Source organism: Cryptomeria japonica, chromosome 5 (assembly GCF_030272615.1).
Source record: "Cryptomeria japonica chromosome 5, Sugi_1.0, whole genome shotgun sequence".
NCBI classification, from domain to species: Eukaryota; Viridiplantae; Streptophyta; class Pinopsida; order Cupressales; family Cupressaceae; genus Cryptomeria; species Cryptomeria japonica.
Genome location: NC_081409.1, coordinates 68307587 through 68330012, shown reverse-complemented (window position 1 = coordinate 68330012; position 22426 = coordinate 68307587). Strand labels below are relative to the sequence as shown.

The 22426-nt window shown below is 37.4% G+C and overlaps 1 protein-coding gene across 3 annotated transcripts in view; it reads left to right on the top strand.

The window, feature by feature from the left end:
* The window catches only part of LOC131032799 (probable magnesium transporter NIPA4), a 72107-nt gene that overhangs the window by 34341 nt on the left and 15340 nt on the right, over positions 1-22426 (top strand). For all 3 annotated transcript variants that reach the window (XM_057963853.2, XM_057963852.2, XM_057963851.2), the window contains 4 exons: positions 15862-15952; positions 16080-16240; positions 16417-16544; positions 16708-16845. In XM_057963853.2, the coding sequence (XP_057819836.2) occupies positions 15862-15952; positions 16080-16240; positions 16417-16544; positions 16708-16845 (518 nt within the window). The remainder of the gene's footprint in view (positions 1-15861; positions 15953-16079; positions 16241-16416; positions 16545-16707; positions 16846-22426) is intronic.

Sequence of the window (22426 nt, the reverse complement as noted above, 5' to 3'; positions counted from 1 at the left end):
ATGTTATTCATTGCAAAATCATGTTCCTAATTATGAAATGTTGTGTAGGCATCGAATGGAGATCTCATCAAGGAAAATCAAGCCGGATCAAGGACGGTCTTCGCCGGGACGATCAAGCCAGGACAGGGGCGACCTCTTTCAATCCAGCGTTCCAAGGCGAGGTACATCATCGTCTTGCACATCAAGGACACATGGAGTTAGGACAAGGGCTCGTTGAAGAAGCAAATAATTTTAGAAGAGTTAATCAAAGATAACTTCTCAATGCTACCAAGTTGAATATCTACCAAGTTACAAGTGTCAAATGAGGTGGCGTCCTAGTCATCATTTCTCCAATCAGTGAGGTCCACCTCAGCATGTCCAGATTCAATGTACTTAACTCATGGAAGGTGGCACAAACTCCGATGTACCTACCTTGGCTATCCATTGGTCGATTTTTCTAGAGGGGACATGTGTCCAAGCAATACAATTTTATCATTGGTCAAGCATTAAATGTTATGTAATGGTTGTAACAAACCCTAATTAGGGTTTTCATTGTTGAATCTTGGCCATTGATCTTGAATTGATCTAAGCCATCAAATTGTATTGTGGGCACTATATAAGCCCTGACATTTCATTTTGTAAAAGAATGAGAGAGAGTTGTAAATAATAGAAAGCAGTTAGTAGATAGAGAGTAGTTAGAAATTGATAGAATAGTAATTAGAGTAGAATAGGAGGGCAAGGCAAGAAATTGTTGCCATTGATTGTAAACAAACTCCATTTTCATTGAAGTAATGGTGAAGTGTGTCGTTTCTTGCAATTTGCATGGTTTCTTGTTGAGTCTTCAATCCTAGATGGTAGATGATTAGATGAATGGAGGAAATGCGATTGATTAATGGTGGAATTCGTATATCCATACTACTAGCAGTTTGTTGATTGCAGACTTGCCTTGTGTAGTCAACTGGAATCATTCAGCTTAAGCTCAATTTCAATTTGTCGCTTCTTCATTGATATGCATCAACTTGATGGTGTCTATGCCTGCAGTGATGATTTGAACATCATAAAGCTTCCCTTAGAAGATCGCACTAGCCTTGTGGAGATGGTCCATTGATGTCAAAACAAGACCTAGTTAGAGTTTCATCAAAAATCAAATCATTGCTCCTACATTCTTAGTATTAGGATTAGATCTTCTCTTCGCCCTCATCCTTTTTCCATTTTTTCAAATCTAAGCCAGTAAGAGCCTGTGTTCCAGCAAAGCAGATCGGAAGTTCAATCATCAGATGTAAGTCCCCTTGTGATTCCAGCAAATCACATCATACCACTGGAGTTTATCCACACGTAGAGACCCTACTAACCAAAACATTGGAGTCATCCTAACTGATCCTTCATGCGAATCTTCAGCAGTTAGAGACTTTATTCAAGAGAGGATAAGATGCCTTTAGGTATTTTATTCTGTGTATGATGGTGTACAAAATACACGTCAACAAAGCCCTAGAATAACAATTTCAGCTTAAGTCTTAAGGGAGTAATTTATTTTTAACTTAAATTATCAAATATAATACATGTTTCAAAGTAATCCTAGTTTAGGTCCTAATAATATTAATAATCATTGAACTTATAAATATTAACATTAAACCCCAATTTCCATGATTCTATATAACAATGTAATGCCCTAGATAGAGTAGAATGATATTAGGGATACCTGGTATTCTAAATGAAGCCTTGTAGGCAAGTTAGAAGATATAAAATTATAAAATGGATGATTATAACAGATCCTAAGAACTTATTTGAGTATTTGAGTAGAGCTTGAATTCATTTTAAAAGAACTTAGTCTTAGAATAGGAATAGGATAAGATGACCAAGTGTGGTGCCCAAGAAACCCTCTATCCTAGGCTCAAGGGCGGCTTAATCCCCTTGACCTCATGTGGCCCATACCATCAATGAGGTAGCCTACCTAGTGAGGCGTTTTATCACCATTTTCCTCCACTTGTCATACCTGTTTTTATAACCCATGATTTACATATTCATTCAACATGATAGAAGCTACGAGGGCTGTTACAATAAGGTGCCTAGGAAGTCTATTCTTCATAGGCCCAAGGGAAGCATCTTTGTACCCCCTTGGCCTCATGGGACTCCTCAGTCTTAAACCATGAGGTGGTGTGCCTACAAGATAACCCCAACACCGTTTTCCTAACTGTAACTTCTTTCTTTTTATCATGTTCAATAATACTTAGAACACACCCACAGAAATACTGATTTATCATAACAGATTTGAACATATTGTATTATCTATCATGGATCTCAGAATCTCAACAGTATACAGTATAGATATGCAGAACATAGGTATAATGGATATGCAGAAATATATATGTATTTACGTGCAAAAATAGTTATAACATTGTTGCAGAGTCTAAACATATGTGCACAGGAACCCATACCAGAATATCGTCCCAACTTAACAGTAGCTGCAGATTTGATCTCTTTATTCTGTTCTCTCCTTCCAAGATTGTTTGCCTTCGATGCCTTGTTGTTGTACCTGAAATGGCTTTATGTATCTTTCATAGGCGGTGAGCAGACATCCCTCTCCATTTGGTCACAACTGTTTTGGGAGACACGACCCTTCTTGTTTAATTGCTACCAACCATAACTCATGACTTGCTTCTTTAATTTGTGCTAACTGATCCTCCTTGCTAATAATATTAATAATGCATTAATTAATTAATTTTTTCCACTAAACATAAGATCGCTGTCCCTAGAGGAAGAGGGACAAGCTTGTAAGATAATTTTCTTGCTAGAAGGAATTCCAATCAGGGGTATGACACTGTCATACATAAGTACGGTCTATATTAATATTATTATATTACTATTAAATTCTGCATAAGAACATTACCAGGCTTCATATATTAAGCATACCTAGTAAGCACATCCCCATGCATTCCACCTAGAACAAGGATGTTACTGCCTGTAACTTAATAACAGTTCTGATCTGATCTGATTGATGGTGATCTCACTGGATTGTATTCCTTTCCTTTATATCTCTCAATGTGAGGGAGAGGTCACGCTTCTTCATCATGTATACCCTTTTGGCAAGAGACACACCCTTTCCATTAGCACCCTTTGAAAGAGTGCAACTCTTCATTATATCTGCCCTTTGAAAGGGACACAACCTTTCAAGATCAGATCTGCACTTCTTATTTAAATCAGATCTGCACTTCTGATTCCCAAAGCTTATCCCCCTCAAATGAGGTTTTCTTCTCCCTTTTATATCTCATGTTCGAGGGAGTCGCAACTTTTCATTTCATGTCTTTTGACCATTCATTAACATAATTAAAATTTAATTATATTTAATTATATTCATTTATATTTATATTTTAATTTTATTATTATTATTTACTCTTAAATTCTATTTCAAAGTGGGGACATTACAGCATTGGTGACCTCCAAATAATCTCTTAAAGAGAGTTGATTGAAAATCTGTCCTGAAAGCTTGATACTTTGCCAAAATATCAGCATCCTCATTGTTCTCCATGGGTTTCTCCTGTATAGTATCATCTATTTTTAGAAAGGTAGGCATGAAAGGTCTATATTGTTATGAACCCTAAGGTTTGCTAGAAGAGTGTTCATTGTTTTTCGCAACTTTGCTACTTTCCTCTCTATCCACATGCCAATTGACTCAAATAGAGATTGGTGTTTTGTAATTATTTTAGCATTTCTGCAAACATTTGTTTTGCCTCATCTTCACCTGTTGTAGGTGTTTGATCCCTGCTATCCATTACTCCCTTCTTTTCTTCAATATTATGATCACCCTTTCCATGCATACAACGGTCAACCAAACTAGACAAGCTGCCAAGACTTGCAACAATAAAACCATTGCTTCATCTCACAATATCATTAAATTAATTATGCAACTGATAAGCACACTCACACATCAACACATGAGAGCACCGGATTTACATGGAAACACAGAAGGGAAAAACCACAGTGAGAAAAGCTGCTTGAATCTACTGCCCAAGCCAAGCCTCACAAAATAATAATGAACTTACAATGATTTTGCGGGCACCAACCCATAGGAATTTCAACATAAGATGGAGACACCAATCCCCAATCTGATTTATAGGCACCATCCTACAGGAGACACCAATCCCCTAATCCAAAGAGCTGTGCACCAACTTAGATTATGAGGCACCAACCTCAATTTCAAACAAGATATAGGAAATACAAAAGATATATCATGCGTACCTTCCAAATTCGATCTTCATCATCTGTCTGATCTAATTTGCTTCAGAACACTCTCACTGTATGTATAGGGAATGCATCTTAGTTCGCACACTTCACATATGTACTATCTCTTTATTGAGTATACAACTTGCATAACTTCTGCTACTTCACCACACATTGGAATGAGACTGATTGGTATTATACATGCATTCCATTATTAATTATAGCTTCATGCTGGCCTAGAAACTGATTACAATGTCCACAAGTTGGCCAAGAGTAAATCCCTTAAACCAAACGTGTAGTTGGTCAGTCCTAACCATAACACGTTACACTAGGAGTAAGAACATTCTTTGCGTTTCCCAACAGAAACTCTTGCATAGTCAATAAGCTAACTCAGTGTACATTCTGTCACTTCTAACTTTTTGTATGCTTGACCAAATTCTCTAAAACTTGGATATAACATGCTTCATGTGAATCTTAACTTCCAAACCACAAGCCATAACTACCAACTACAGTAGAATGCGGCACCAAAAACCATGGCATGCAACATAATACAAATAGTCTTTGAGCAACAAACTGCAGAAACCTACCACAAACACTTCCAGACCTCCACAAATGCCCTATACAATTAGGAGCAATTGATACCGGTACATGACGATAACATTAAGAGAGCTATCCAACAATACTAGACTTTGCCCTTCGTTGTACTTACTACTCAAATACTCTCACATAACACGATCTCTTTAACATCAATGACAACGCTATATTCAACACAACTTACATTATTTTTCTAAGATGGATGTAACTAGCAATGTATTGGTTAATGCCCAAATACCTCAAAAAATAACTTTAAGACCCTAATTGCCCTTTCCAAAACCCTCAGAAAATCAGTGCTGGGTCTCACCAAGACGACACACTTGTCCTTTCTGATGTTAGCTTCAATGATGCTCAAAAAGATGCAGGAATATTGTTTTAGGTTCTCCAAATCTGATTCTTATTCCTCTGAATCACTCCAAAATGGTCTCCAAAACTTGATAAGAATGGGCATCTTTGAAAATGACGTGCTAAGGCATCACAGACCAAAGCCTTCCATCGAAACACACCCCATTGACTAGGGGAGCCCATATGTCTCTACAAAACTAGGGTTACTCAAGGGTTTCAAATGTCAAGCCAAAAGATTGCAGCAGCAATAGAGAAAAGTTTGATCACACATAATGAGCTCTAAGAGAGCCCTAATATGTTATATATGGACTCCCAAAAGGATTATCTAATCTCAGACATAAATTCATTGCAAGCCCAATGCAATGCTCCAAATGAAACCCTAAAAAATGAGCCAATAGGCTCCTTTTCCAATGCCCCCTTGACCTCCTTGGCACATGTTAAATAAAAATCACTTAAAGTACATGTCTTTTAAGTCATGAAACTCAAAAGGGAAATAATATGTCTGTTGGCTAAGAGTCACTTAAGTTGCATAAAAAGACATGCCCACAACTTAAAATCACTTAAGTTGCATAAAAAGACATGCCCACAACTTAAAATCACTTAAGTTGCATAAAAAGATGTGCCCACAACGTAATAATAGAATAGAGAACAAGCCAAACACACTATCACTTATCCAATGATGCTCTAAGTCTTCTTCCTCTTGGGTAATCCAAAGAAAGGATAGCCAATATTCCCCTTAATTTTTTTTTGATTTTTCGATAGCAAGATTACAATCACACCAATCACCCGTTAGGGTTAGAATACTGAAAATCCAAACAACTGAAGGGAACGCTACACCTTTTGATCACCGAGAGCCCAAACTTGGAGGGTGAGAGCATACGGTAGTAGGGGATCGTTAGTAATAATCTGCTGAAGTGCTGAATACAATAATGGGCGGCAAGCCAACCCCTTCCGCTTATCCAGTAGATGAATCAAGAAGCTTGGTGGTAAACCAGCCAAGAGAACAACACTCTCAAAACACGAATCACTCAACCGCAATGTTTCAGCGGGAGGACTTGTTGTGACCATTTCACACATCGCCCCATTTAAAATGGGGACCCCCTCTTTTTGCTCGTTTTTGCTCGCCTTTCGCTTTGCTTTTTAGGGTTTTGGTAGTTTGCTAGTTGTCTGGATTTAGGGTCAAGCCTTAGGGTTCCTTTTTTTGTCTTTTCAGGCCAGAGTCCAGTCAGTCTTGAGAGCTTTTTAAGCTTCCTCTCGCAGGATGCAAATTTTGAATGAAATGAATTCGCCAGAATGGTCTATTTTCAATTGGAATTTTGAGTGCAGAGTCTTAAATTTGTCTAAGTGTTGATGATGAAATGTGAATTTTGTCCAATTGAGTAATTTTGACCAAATTTTGACCTTTTTGATATTTGATCCCGGGCATTGGAAATGATTTGTTTTTGCCTTGTGAAGTGATTAAATTTGTGAAATCTTGATATTTTGGCCTGTAGGAGCAAAATCGCTCCTGTCCCTCAGTGAAGGACCGGAGCTCGTTTTCAAATATCTTACTGTCCTTACAGGGTCAAGATGAATTTCGAATTGGAAGTGGTAGAGAGAGGCGTGATCTTTCCGTTGAATATAAATTGAAGAATTTCACGAACACGGAAATGCCTCCAGGAGTCAAAATCGCTCCTGTCCCTCAGTGAAGGATCGGAGCTTAAAATCAAATATTGTTTTGTCCTTGCAGGATTTTAACGACTTGATGATTTGAAGAGGTCCAAGGAGAGATGTTTTATCAAATGAATATAACTTTAAATGCCGTTATGAAGGAGAATGAACTAAAATGCCAAAATCGCTCCTGTCCCTCAGTCAGGGACCAGGGCGAAAACCATTGTAGCTCCCGTCCCTCTCCAAGGGACCAGAGCGAAGTTCTTCATAAGGTATATTTTGGGCAAAGATCAAGCAAGTTTTATGTTTGAAGGCAAGAAAGGAGGTGAGTCGAATCCGTTGAAGATAATTTTTGAAGGTGATAAAGTGAAATGAAGCCTACAGGACCAAGATCGCTCCTGTCCCTCTCCAAGGGACCAGGGCGATACAATGATAATGTTGCCTTTTCTTCAAGTCCAAGGCGCTCCAAGTTCGGACATAAGGTGGCAAGGACGTTTTAAAGCGTCTCAATCAAACACAAGGCATCAAAGGTCACTAAATTGAAGGATTTGCACTAAAATACCTAATTCGCTCCTGTCCCTCTCCAAGGGACCAGAGCGAAATTCTCATAAATGCCTAGATTTCAAAAGTTTATCAAGTATCGAGTGATTAAGAAGGATCAAGGGACTTTATTCTGCACGATAAAAAGTAATTGCAAGTTGGTCGAAATAAGGACTAGCTCAAAACGTTGAAGTTCGCTCCTGTCCCTCAGGAAGGGACCAGAGCGATATTGATTATTTTGGCCAAATCCTTCCAAAACCACGTTAAGTCAAGGTTTTGCAAGGTCGCACAAGGTCAAAGGTATCTTTTGAAGATGATATACGAAGGTTCCAAACGTCAAAATGCTATCAATTAAGCCAAGGAACTTATATCGCTCCTGTCCTTTGGACAAGGACCAAAGCGATTTTCATTAAAACACTCATGCTCCTTCAAAATCAAGACAATGCAAAGATAGGCAAGATCGAGGACGTCATTTGGAAGGTAATGAACGAAGAACAAAGGTTAAAACTTTGCAAATTTGAGCCAGGACACAAAGATCGCTCCTGTCCCTCTCCAAGGGACCAGGGCGATATTCCTCTAAACATCAAAGTGCCTTGTACAATTCAAGTGAAACGAGAGTGGAATGGAAGAATAACATTGTTTGTCCCTCACAATGAAGATTGAAGTTCGAAGTTACAAAGATAAAGGAGAAAACACTAGATCGCTCCTGTCCCTCTCCAAGGGACTAGGGCGATATTTTTTAAGTCACTTATTATCCTTTGAAGATCACGTCAAAGCAAAGTTGCACAAGGTTTAAAACATCATTTGGAAGGCGATACAAGGGAGGTGAACGTTAAGATGTTACCAACTTAAGCTTGAAATGGAGAAAACACATGGATCGCTCCTGTCCCTCTCCAAGGGACCAGGGCGATGATCGTCCAAACATCAAAAACGCCTTGTAGAAGTCAAGAGGAACAGGCATAGAATGAAGAAATAATGTTATTATTCGCCTTATGATGAAAATTGGAGATTAAAGATACAAGATCTAAGTGAAAACATCTAGATCGCTCCTGTCCCTCTCCAAGGGACCAGGGCGATAATGGTCATAAAGGGCACTCGTTCACACAAGCAAATCAATCAAGCTCGAAGAACCCAACGAAAATGGCAAATTCAACGTGGAGATGGAGACTTTGAACGTCAAAAATGCAAGAATCAAGACCAAGATGATGAATCGCTCCTGTCCCTCAGTTAGGGACCAGGGTGATGAGGTTTGCATTTTTTCATCTTTAAATTTTGGCGCTCAAGCACATTTTTGAATTTATTTAAATGCTAAAAAATTCGATAAGTTTGAAAATTCAATTAATTAGCATTTAAATATTGCGCTTGACATTTGTTAATTATTTTTGCCTTTGTAAAAAAAATCGAATTTATTAAATAATAATAAAGGCATTTAATAATTAATTATTAATCAATTTAAAAAATTAAAATGGAGCGCTTGGATTTGGTTTATTTTATCAAGGTTGGCCATTATTATTTATTTAAAAATCGTTTTAAATTGCCTTATTAATTACCAAGTCGGCCTAAGTGAATGGGTGGTATGAGCGCTTATAAAGGGAGGTGAGAATTGTCATTTTCACATCATCATTTATCATCTCTTACATGCGATCTTGAAGGAGAAGTGCGAGTTGTAGTTAGAAGTGCGAATTTATATTCAAAGGTGGTGCGAATTTCATCAAAGGAAGACGTGAACATCAATCAAAGGTGGTGCGAACCTAAAGCTTCATTTTGTGCAAGCTTGTCCAAGGCATTGGAGATCACATCAAGGACATATCAAAGGTGGGGAAGTTCCTAATTTGAAGAAGAGATCACGTTGAAGATTATCTAACATCAATTTTGCCTAGGTGATTTTATTCATTTTGCGTTCTAGAGTTAGCTCTCTAGTGAGGTATGGCGATTTGGTTTTATTGTTTTAATTTTAATTTTAGATCGTCATAGCTTAAATTTTGAATTTTGAAATTTTGAATTCCAGCTAGCTCGATCGTTTTTTAGGAAATGATAACTCAAGGACTTATCATGATGTTTCCTAAAAATCTATTCTCTAATATATGTTATTTATTGCAAGATCTAGTTTCTCATTATGAAATGTTGTGTAGGTATGGCGACCCCGAAGGCGGGAGCATCCACCAATCGTTCAGCTCTCATGAAAGAAGATCAAAAGACCGAAGAAGTGGAGACGAAGATCGTGTCGAAGTGGAGCAACATTGGAGATACCAACTTGGGTAACTTTAGCACGAACAAATTTCGAGAGGTCCCCTACATTGGCAAGCCATCACCTGTCGCCCGGAGAATAATCGAGAGTGGCATCATTAAGGCGGCCGGCTTTCCTCCAGCTGTTCAGTGCCATGAGTTGATGATCGAGTGTGCTCGTCATTATGACCCTCAGTCCAGAACGATAGTGTCCAATGAAGGAAACACTTTGGCGTACCTTTCAGAGGAAGCTATAAGTGAAGCTTTCCATCTTCCAGAACACAGAAACATGATATACAAGAGCATAGAGGGAGCCAGGTCAATGTACGAAGATGATCCAGATGCTTGTCTAAGCATAATTAATAAAAACTGGTTACTCAAGAGCCGTCCCCGTCTAAGCAAGATCCCAAACACACCGCACAGGTTTGATTTCCAGGAGGAGTACAGAGATTTGATCACGATGCTCAACCGAGTTACAGGAGCCCCTCATGCCTTCTACTTTGAGAAGTGGATGTTCTACTTCATCCAGGTGATTGTTCAGGGAAAGGGTACGATACATTGGGCTAGGATGATTAGCCATTGCTTAGACGTACAGTTGAGGAGACTCAAGGCTACCAAGTCCTTCCACATGAGTTCATACGTCATCTATGCATTGATCAGGAGTTTTGAGTACGCAGGACTACCTCACAGAGGAGTGATTGGAAGAGGACCCGGTGAGGTCAGAGCTTGTGATTCCTATGCCTACTTGCATCATCCGCCAGGAAGCAACTACAAGTTAGTTAATGATACCTTCACGATGAACATCACAAGGACATTGCAAGGTGGGATTCACAACAGATTATCTCAGGATGCACAGGAATTGGTGAAGAGGTACGGTGCTTGGTTTATCCAATTTCCGAAGTTCACTTATATTAGAGTGCATGGATGTCCTTTACCTCCATACATGTTGCCGAGATATCCGACAGACAGAATTGTGTTACTTGAAGTAACAAGACAGTTGGCAGCATATGCGAAGGCATTCAGACACAGACATGGGAATGGAGTTCCAGTACCTATCATTTTGGGCAATTCAGTTGAGGTATGTCCTAATGCTTTAGCTATGGATGACGCAGAGAAGGAGTTAGTCTTGTATTCTTTTTCAACCTTTGCTTTGAGGGCAAGCTTTGATCCACATGGACATTTAGAGGAGACAGTCGGTAGGAAGTTTAAGCATGAGTACCAAATAGAAGATTTTATGATGAATCTCTTAGATGATCTTGAAGTGAAACAAAAAATGCATTCTAGATTGCCTTTGGATTTCATCAGGAAATGCTGGATTTACAGAGTGGCCGACCAAGCACAGGACAGTGGCAGACATATCCAGTCATCCTATGATCGAGAAAGTAAAACAATAAGGTTGGATTGGAATGAGCTTGAGGTCGTGGATCTAGATACTTTGATGGCTCCAGTCTTGTCTTGTACTCGCAGATGGGTTGACGTACAGCATCAAAAGTTGAGAGAGCAAGGCATAGCTATGACTTTCACTTTGGAAGAGAAACCAGCCGAAGGTGGAGCTAGTGTAAGTGAAGGCAATCCTAATCCTAGAAATTCAGGTGAAGGTAACCTTCGATGTGCCAGTGAGGGCAATCTCCATCCAAGAGGTTCGAAGAGGAAAGAGAGACCTGGAAAGAGAGAATCTTCCAAGAAGAAACAAGAGGCCAACCGAGATCGTTCATCCGGCACATCTTCTAGACCAGAGAAGAGGACACTTCAAGTGGAAGAATCCATGGAGTCGATGGTACAGAACGACAGGCAGAAGGAAGGACAGACACAGCAAGGGTCACCAGATGGATCTCTCCAAGATTATGAGTTAGATGAAGATAGAGAAGACAATGAAATAACATCTCCTCCCAGACAAGAAGAAGTAGTACATAAGGAAATTCAAGTTCAAGAGACAAGATCAGCTATCCCAGATTGGTTGAAGGAAAGATTAACCAAGGTGATCGTAGTAGAGGACGAGGACAATGCAATTGATTTAGAGAGCCTTGTTGGACGCTCACACGAAGTAACAGAGAAGAGGAAGGCTACCAAGATGTCCAAGATGATTCGAGATGAGACTAGATCCAGAAAACTGCAGATAGCTACACCGGCAGTAGACAAATATGAGGGAGAGATCTTAGCAGAGGAATATGATATACAGACATTTGAGCTAGGACCATCCACAGCAGAGCAGACATTGGATGATGCCACCGATTCATTTGAAGCATTGAAAGACAAGCTTAGAGAAGAAATGGAGAAGAATAGAAAGCTTGAGAGAGAGGTCGGTGCATGGAGGACATATTTCAGTCATCTCAATGAACCTTTGGGACGTCAGGATCCAGCTAGATCACCAGTACAGGCACTTCCACTTCAATCAATCAATGAGGCAGAAAGATTCAGGAATATGGTCCAGCGTACAAGTACTTGGATGGATAAATCTCATACAGTTGCCATAGAGTTTGTAACAAGGTTGATGAAGATTATTCATCAAGCTATCCAGGTTCTTGAGATAATCCACAATTTGATGATAACAGTAGCCGCATTTGCCCATACCAAAGATGTTATCATTCCTGTCTTGAAAGTAATTAGACACACATCAAGGAAGGTCTTAGCACAAGAAAAGATCATGGATGGAGGACCTCACAGTTTGCTTCAGTGGTCAACCTTACTCCATGTGAAGAGTGTTCTCTTCGAGGACATCAGTACTAAATGTAGCCAAGTTGAGGAGGTGATCAATCCTATCCAGGACAGAGTATTTGAGGTACTACGTACCATTCTTGGCAGAAGGATCGAGGTCGAGACAGATGTGGAAATGCAGGAATTAGAGGATAGAATCAAGGTCATCTTTTGCAAGGATGCTAATGTTACAGACGAGCAATATGATCAGATGTTTGCCACCATGCTCCTGATTGAAAGAACAAAGGAACTTGAATCTTCATGGGACGCAGCTCTCCTAGATGCATTCGATCAAGTCATCCATTTGGAAGAAAGTATGAAGAATCTTCCCGAGATTCCAATTGCTGAGATCGAAGGAATCGTATCAAGATTCATTGCATATGCTAAAAAAGAGAATTGGAAAGGGAATAAGATTCTAGATGATAGGTTGTTATAGATGACATGGCATCTTAATTGTCATTGGTTTATGTCTCCTAGGGTTTTGTGCCAAATTTAATATTTGGCTATGCATTTAATATTGTTCAGTAAAAAGGAGGCCATTTGTAACAAACCCTAATTAGGGTTTAGGTGTCATGATCTTGACCGTTGATCTACTTTCAATCTGGACCTTTCATTGTAATTGAGGATGCTATTTATACCCTCATTTTTCATTTCATTTAAAATAATTAGATATCAGAGAGTTTGTTGTATTAGAGAGATTAGAGTTAGAAGCAATTTTATTTTTGTAGCAAGATTGAGTTTTGAGGAAAGGAATTCAAGCAATTGTTGTACATGATGACTTGGAAATCAATGAAATATTGAAGTTATGGTGTTTTGTTGCAACTTTCTTGGTTATCTTCATGGTTGTTCAATTTACTTAAATCATGCTCAATCAAAGTAGTGTGTTAATTTGAAGGACATAGTGTGAGACTTGATCTTTGGTAGGATTCGTAATCCAAACCACTAGCTTCTTGCTGATTGTAGGAACGCCTTGCGTGGTCGACTGGAGAATACCCGAATCACTTAACCTTCAATCATCATTGTATCTTGGATATGTACCTTCGTGGTAGTGTCTTTGATCTTTGATGCGTTGAAAATCATTTGTTACCTTAGAAGATCGCATCAATTTCAATTAAGTTGTTATCTTATGGCAAAATTGAAGTTGGTTGAATCTTACCAAGTCTTGTTCACACGAAGTCACTCTTAGGGTTAGACTAGATTAAACTTCTTTCAAAACCCTATCCTTTTGTTATTTTTGAAAAGCTTCTTAGTTTAGTAAAATCTTAGGCTTTCGGAAGCGTAAGACCCCTTGAGGATACAGCAAATCATATCATACCACGGCGAGCTTGTCCACACGTAGAGACCCTACTAACCAGAACATTGGAGTCATCCTAACTGATCCTTCATGCGAATCTTCAGCAGTTAGAGACTTTATTCAAGAGAGGATAAGATGCCTTTAGGTATTTTATTCTGTGTATGATGGTGTACAAAATACACGTCAACAGGACTGAACACACCAAACAAGCTCAACTCAACCGCTTATGCAATGGGAGGATCATTACATTAAACATCACTCAATCGCTTATGCAGCAGGAGGACCGATACAAACAGATATCACTCAACCTTTTATGCAGCGGGAGGACTAAGTAACAAATATCAAAATATAGGCGGCAAGCCAGCCTCTTCCACTTTCCAGTGGGAATGCTTACAATCCAGAAATGGTTAGTAGTACTACTACTTAACCTTACAATATAAAATAGAGAGATAGAATGGAGAAGTAATGCTGTCCAATGCTGATAAATTTCTTCAAACAGTTACTAACTCCCAAAAGACCCTTCAACATGAATTTATGAAATCCTAGGATCAATAATACACAAACCAGCAACTTCAAGAAACTAAGAAATGCTCAATTCTCTCTCCAAACTCACCCAAAAATACCCCAAATCACTCCCAAATTAACTAACCTACTCACACTACGAAAGGCACTCCCAAATACCAACTTCTGGAAATCTGTAATTTTATGACAACAAGCTGAAAACCCACCAAATCACTCATATCTTTCTCTATACTCAACGGAAAACCCCCAAACTAGATGCAAATGAAAGATACAAAGAAGGCGATAAGGATAGAATAGATAAACAACAACTAACAATGCCCCAAACCCAAGACACACAACCCAAAGCACCTCCAACATAGGGCGTACCAAAGCATAAGTTCGATTTGCAAGATAAATTTCAATACACCACGAAAACCAATGCAAACTTACAGGAAGAATCGCCTAGGACATTGAAAACCAAGGAGCCAATACTCAGAAGCAACAGAAGGTCACACGGAGACTTATGAATGAAAATATGCTCAGCCATGACTTCCCCAGTAGCCCGGAAACACACCAAAACTCGAACTACAACAAAACCAACAATCCCACACTTCAACAAACTCGCAAATATCACTTAAAGGACAGGTAAAACAACTAGGTACTGTCTTGCAAGTGCGAAATTGCACTTAGCTAGGAAGGCCCACTTCAAAGCTCAAATTTCAATTGCCAAACCGATAGCATAACGATGCAATTTTTCAAGATATCCAAATGGGAGGCCAAGCACCTGTATTTATAGTTTTTTCCCTCTGAAATTCAAATGTAAATGCTCTCAAATTCACCTCTCCATATTTCATTTCATTTCACTAACATATGGCATCCAAATGACATTTCATTCCATTTCCCAAGGTGGGCGCTCGAGTTGCATTTTAACCAATAACTAAACAAGTTCGAACTTGCCTAAGTCTTCAACAATAACTTGATGCATTCTCCAAATTTCAACGTCTAACTTAGGAAATAATAACAATAATATTAGATATAAATGTCTTTTCCTAAGTCGCCCAATATAAGATTAATCAGTAATAAAATAATTAAATATTAAACCTTAGGATAAGGAAATAATATTTAATTAAATCACTTATGACTCTAGTACTGATCATCAACAAAATCCAGGATGAAGCTGAGCAATGAAGACCACTGAACTGCTGCCGGATCAGGATCCTGTCCAAACTACTAAAAATAGAATTGCTCAATAATGCCACTTACTAAAAATAGTAAGTCACGGAATACTCCTTCAAAAAGCATGATCTTCGCACCCGGAGAAAGAGCTTGGAAAGCTCAATAAGACATCATCATCCAAACTGCCAAACCCTAACTTACTACAAATAGTAAGTTCTCACTTCACCAAAGAATCAAATGCATGTTATGCCACCCTGGAGCTCATGAAAAACCCAGAAGGAAACCATAGACAAAACTGAAGAATTCCCTCCTGGTAAACCCTAAAAAGTCCGAGCAGAACTCCACAAAATTTGGAAACCCTAATTCTCCTTTCCACATAGCCTATGGGTCTCCGGAATAGGCCAATGGACCACTGAATGCACATCACTGAGAAGGGGACATTACAATGTGATCCAAAATGTTCATATAAAAGTAAAACTTTGCTATAGTTTTTATAGAAGCTCGTCTTGTCATATATGATTATTTTTATTTCCATTTTTATGTGCTGCTGCAAGTACTCATTGTGTTTTAGGTACTTGGGTTATTCAAAATTTACACAGAATAATCTAACAAACCAGTTGACTCTCATGTGGTCCATTGAACAGTGATTGTTGGGGAGGTTGCAAATTTTGCAGCCTATGCATTTGCTCCAGCTATTCTTGTCACCCCTTTAGGTGCACTCAGCATTATTATTAGGTATGGAGACATGTTTATGACCTGATACTTTGTTTTTTGGACAGAATTAGAATTTGCAAAAGGAAAACTTGATCAAAAGTGGGATAAAAGCTGAAGGATTGACATTTTTGCATGCATGCTTGTGCAGTGCAGTACTTGCACATATCATACTGAGGGAGAAGCTACACATATTTGGTATTCTAGGTTGTGTTCTTTGTGTTGTTGGTTCCACAACAATTGTCTTGCATGCCCCTCAAGAACGGGATATTGAGTCTGTGAAGGAAGTGTGGGATCTTGCAACTGAACCAGGTAATATGTTTTTTAGATTCATGCTTTCAGATTCATTTACGTGGTGATCTGTACTTGTTTGTCATTTCAATGTTTCTTGAAGCATCTGAAGTATTTATGGATTTCCTTTATTTTACTCTATTGGATATCTGTAACTGGAATTCTGATATGTTTGTTGTTTTTCATCTTGAAAACAGCATTCTTGTTATATGCAGCTGTGGTAATAGCAGCTACTTTGGTTCTCGTGTTCCATTTTGTTCCACAGTATGGGCACACTCATATTATGGTATACATTGGTGTTTGTTCCCTTATGGGGTCTCTTTCGGTAGGTCTCACTAGTCATTCCTAATATTTGCTATAAAATGTTTATATTTCATCTGATGCATCAGACTCAGGGCTGTCTAATAGATCCATTTCTTTGTTTTAATTGTGACTCAGACTTTATATCAACCTATGCTCCTATTCTTATGCCTGTTGTCTTGTTACAGGTTATGAGTGTCAAAGCGTTAGGAATTGCTCTGAAGTTAACGTTTTCAGGGCTGAATCAGCTTATATATCCACAAACTTGGGCATTTGCCTTGGTAGTGGGTATTTGTGTTATAACTCAAATGAATTATTTAAACAAGGTAATTTCCTTTATCATGAATATTTTTTATTATTCATTCAGTTTTATGTTGAACTCAATTTAAAAATGAACCAATGGTAAATTTATGTTTTGAGATGTTATTGGAGACTTATCATTTCTTTAATATTTATCTGTATTGTATATGGTTTAGAGATATATTATCACACATATAGGAGACAGCAATAGGAAACATAGCCCCGGGAATATGCAATTTTGGGCACGCTTTTAGTCTCTAGTTGTTAAGCGCGTTATAGGATATAGAGTATGAAGGTCTGTAATAACATTCTCTGCAATAGTAATGTACATTTCAATTGAAGTTTATGAAAACATGGTTCAACATGATTGTCTCCAATCCGTAATGCAACATTTCTTTTGAATAAAATGATCAAGGATTGTTGAGTTCTTTGCATATTTGTGCACTGAGTATTTTGTTGATTGTTTATGTTCAAGTAATAGAGTAAATTGTAATGTCCTTATCCTCAAAAAATCAGAATATAATTCAGATATGAAAATTTGATTTAACTAATCTTGTACCAAAATAGACAACATGGAGTGAGCTCTCCAAAAACATTATTGCATCGATTTTCTGACATGGAACAACATATAACAAGTCTGAAAATCAGATTTTTAACGGCAAACTTGACTATGTCTTCACAGTTCACACATCAAACTTCTATACACAAATCACCAAACTATGCCAAAACAATGCTACCTGATCTACTCTAAATTTCTCCAACTTAAATGGTTTGTTCCTCAAATGAAAATAATAATACATGGGACTGATTACAGACTCAATAACAGCAGCATACTGCTTTAACACGTTCATAAGCCTCCACAACCAGTAAAATCACAAAATTATGCTTGAAAAGAACTCCAAACAACTCCCAAAGTAAACTTGGAAACTGGAAATGAAGCAACCAACAATCCACCAAATTTCCTTCAGCCCAAACGCAATTTCTGAGTGAGATATGTTGTCATTGATTTCAAAGAAGTAGAGATAAAGTTGTATTAATGCCTCTATCACTATCAAGATAAATGTTCCTATTATGTTCAACTATCATCATGATTGAAAAGGTTCATTGTATTGTCTTGTGGTTGATCCCATACTTATGACACAAGAATCCTTAATGAAGAAGAAGACATTCACAATGTATACGAGTATATGTGAGATATGAAAGTTTCAATTCAGATTAAGACAATAGAGATATATCAAGGAGCCAATAAGAGATTGAGATGTGGAGCAATTATACAGATCCAAGTCTTATTCATTTAGCAGATTATAAAGAGCAGCGATGATATAGTAATAAGCTTACAAATAATGATTAAACAGGAATATGGGATGCAGTTGTATGAAACAGAGACTTCATAACATAGACAAGTCAACAATTAAAGAGCAAGACAAATTTATAAATAATGCAAAGATTAAACAGCCCGATGAAGATCAATATTAGAAGACGTTGAATCAAACAATTCAGATACAATGGATTATGATTGATGTACATGATGTTGTTTTTGATTGACAGTGACAGTGAAGATAATAAAGAAAATTATGGAGTATTATGGAGTCGACTTTACAAACACGATAGTATGGAGTCTATGCAAACAATTGTGGATGAAGAACATCGTGAACAGACATCGATAATGAAATGTGATCAGCTATTAATACAAAAGAAATTGACAGCAAATGTAATTATAGATAGAAATTAATAAATGCAGCGATAATATTTCAGAAGTAACAAATAGTGGTTAATATTAAAGAGAGCAGCGTTTGAAGTCTTTATGATAAATGGCATCGACTACAAATATAAATAGTGATCATCATGCCAGCAGTATGGAGTCTATTACATGGCAGCAGTTATGACTAAAAACAATTTCTATGGGCAGCAATTACACATGGTAATAGTTACGACTTCATTGAAGATTTTTATTAATAAGAAAGCAGTGACTTGCAGAGAATGAGCAGCAACAGCATATTGAAGATTTGATTAAGACAAGCAATGAGGAATTAAGACAACTGCTATGGTGGGTATTGTTTACGGATCTGTATTAAGCGAAGAAGACGATTTTCAGTTTATGAATGGTAGCGATTATGAAAGGCAGTGACTATATTCATCAAAGTAAGGAACAACTTCATTACAAATATAAGAAGATCAATATCGAGTGCATGTTGTTCCAGCTTTCTCACTGTGTAGTGTTTCCATAATGCACCAATCTCAATATACATACAGTAAATACCAGATATGGTCGACTTTATGGAACAGTTGACTACGCTTATGATTGAGATGGTAATGAGGAAAATATGATGATCAATATTCTATAATGGCAGCGATAGAAACCAAAGAAATATTATGTTCGATGCAAGAATTATAGTTGTGCAAACAGTGAATGATATAAGTCGAAGATTAGCAATTATGAATAAGAAAAGATTAATTTGTATAAAAATCAGTGACTGTTCGGTTAGACAAATGAAAACAATAATTGCCAATGGACAGCGATTCACGTGAAAGTGGTAGCAGATGCGATTGTAGATGTGACAGGCAAAAAATTATAATATACAGCGATTCTAAAGAAGAGGCAGTGATTAATTGTCTAAATAAGATTAATAAAGATGGTGCCTATATAAAAGCGATATGAATAAGGCATTTGTTTGTTAAATTTTGTTTTGATAAAACAATTAATGTTCAAAGGCAGCGAATCTTGGTAAAGAAGGAGATATGATCTTTTAAAATACAGGTCAGCCACTTGAAACAAGGATAAGAATGTTATTAATTAATACGGTGATTAAAATAAGGCAAGTGATTCATTATAAGAAAAGGTGCGATATTATTGTTGTTTGTTTAAATAACAAACAATCATTATTACGCATTGGGTCGACTCTCTCTCTAGTCACCACATTATGATTAAAGGCAGATTTGTTTCATATATGTGACAGCGATTAGTATGATTCAAGTTAATAATAGTTATCATTGCAAGAGGAGGTACGATTACTAAAGAAGAAGTCATTTGTTTTGATAAGATGTGACTTATTTTGGAGAAGACTCTTATGAAGAGACATGTCTTCTCGATGAAATGCAAATATAAATAGAGATTGTGAATTGTGGTTGAAAGTGCAAGGTGTGTGTGAAGTCAATCATATACACAAGAAGATATGTGAATGTAAATATGCAGATTTGAAAGAGGATAGTATACAAGACAAATTAACTCACAAATGATGAATATATAGAAGAAGATGATAGAATATATAGTGAATTATTTGTCTAATTCTTGTGACTAAATTGTGAACAAACTATTGGCAGTTTTGAAGGTGATGTATGGACTTCATAAAAGATATTGTGGTAGATCTATAAGAAACTTATAGCAGATTGGTGGAGGAGTTCATAGAAGATTTTTGAAGAAGAAATTATGACAGATTTATGAAGAGATCATGATAGATTTGTGGAAGATAATATAGCAGTTTTGTGGAAGAGAGTTATGTAAATTGTGCATCCATCATCCGTTGAGATAGCAACATTATCAAAGTGGAAAATCAGATTTATATGACGTGGGTTGGTGCTCACAAATTCTGAAGTGGGAGTTGGTGCTTCCAGTGGGTTGGTGCTCACAAAATTTAGATTTGGGAGTTGGTGCTTCCATTGGGTAGGTGCTAACAAATCAGATTTGGGAGTTGGTGCTTCCAGTGGGTAGGTGCTAACAAATCAGATTTGGGAGTTGGTGCTTCCAGTGGGTTGGTGCTCACAAGCAGTGTTAGGGGTTGGTGCCTACAAATATTGTAAAAGAAGAAATATATAAAAGCATTGATTTACCGTGGTTTTCTCCCGTAAGGGTTTCCATGTATATATCTTGTGTTCTACTTGTTTTCATATTAGTTAGATCATATATGAATGTTGGTATGCAATGAATACATGTTAATGAGATAAGTTATATACTTATGATTGAAGTTGAAAAAGTTTAAATTGGTAAAAGATTATTGTTATACTGATTCACCCGCCTCCCTTCCCCCCCCGCCCCCCGTCTTAGTATAACCGTGTGCTCTTCATGCCCTTTATGAACAAGTGTTTCCATCCTTTCCTCATACAATGCCCATGGGTTTCTGTCCACAAACTCTCTACTTCAACGAGGTTTCCTCCACTGAAGAAGCTTTCTGCAAATCTGCAACTGTAGAGAAGAAAAATGATAATCAACCACCCTCAAAATTTCCAAAATTCCAATATTTGTATCCATCATGTATGCAAGATTTGGGTGCCCAAATTCAAACTGCCTCCTTTGGAATTCCTACTGATTTAATTGTCTCTTACCAAAATTTGTCATTGAGTTATCAAAGATTCTCCTTCACTTGTAACAACAGAAACATTTTAAAAATTATCCTGCACCAACTTTCTCAAAATGGCACAAGTTCAAATCCAAACTCCCTCCTTTGGAATTCTTGACAGTTTCCAAAAGTTGTCATTAAGTTATGAAAGATTCTCCTCCACTTGTAACAATGAAAACTTTCTAAAATTCATCCTGCAACAACTTTCCCAAAATGGCACAAATTCCAACACCCCACTAAGTGTTTTTAAATTTTTTATTTAATATATAAATGTTCTTTTGATATTGAGAATATTTGGACATTTCTAATATTAAATTAATTATTCTCCCTAAGCTTTTCAATTAACCCATGGAAGAACAAATGGGTTAATAAATGCCAAAATTAAATTTTAAATAAAAGGGGACATGACATAACTGCTTTTGTTGGTGCAATTATTTATTATTGTTGGATACAATTACACTTTACTTAAGTTTACTTAGGTACCTGCATAACAATGTAGTTTGCATATGAGACACTTAGGGAGATGTGCATACATTGGGAGTGTGTATGTAGGAGAATTTCCATCTTTTATGGTGTGATCTTGTTCTTACTTTATCATATCCACTTATTGTGGAGTGATAATTCCACCTTCGGTGGGTGATCCACCTCATGTGGAATATTTTTCTATTTCTCCTACCTACCCCTACCTACCCTTTCATCTCATTGAGCCATATGTCATCATTGTGTGCTCTCTTGTTTCTCAGCCTTCCCTTTATAAGCAGGCTCATCTACATTGTATGTAACAATTCTTGATGATCTAGTTGATTTCTTTTGGCATTATTGATAGGAATACAATTTATTCTTGTCATATTTTATCTCTCTTATCATTGTGCTATCTTGTGGTCTCCTTGATCTTGGCTACTTAAAGCATAATCTCACATTGGTATCAGAGCGGTTGGAGAGCCTTTTTATAGCCTTTGGAGAGATTTTATTGCGTCTTTGAAGGAGGTCAAGAGGCAGATTTGAGGAGCAACATCTTATAGAGGCGTCCTAAACCAGATCCGACCTTGCTATTGCGTCCGGGTGGCCATTTCCATGAATTTTGACTATAAATTTGCCTATATTGGGTGAAAGTCAATTTCGGGGCTTAGAGGAAAATTTTTGCCCAATTTGAGCGGTACGGTACAATTTTGCAAAAATAAAAAAGAAAAAAAATATATTTAATTTTCTGTGAATTTTATATATTTCAAAAAAATTCATTTCACAGTTTTTTAAATATTATTTGTAAAAGTGT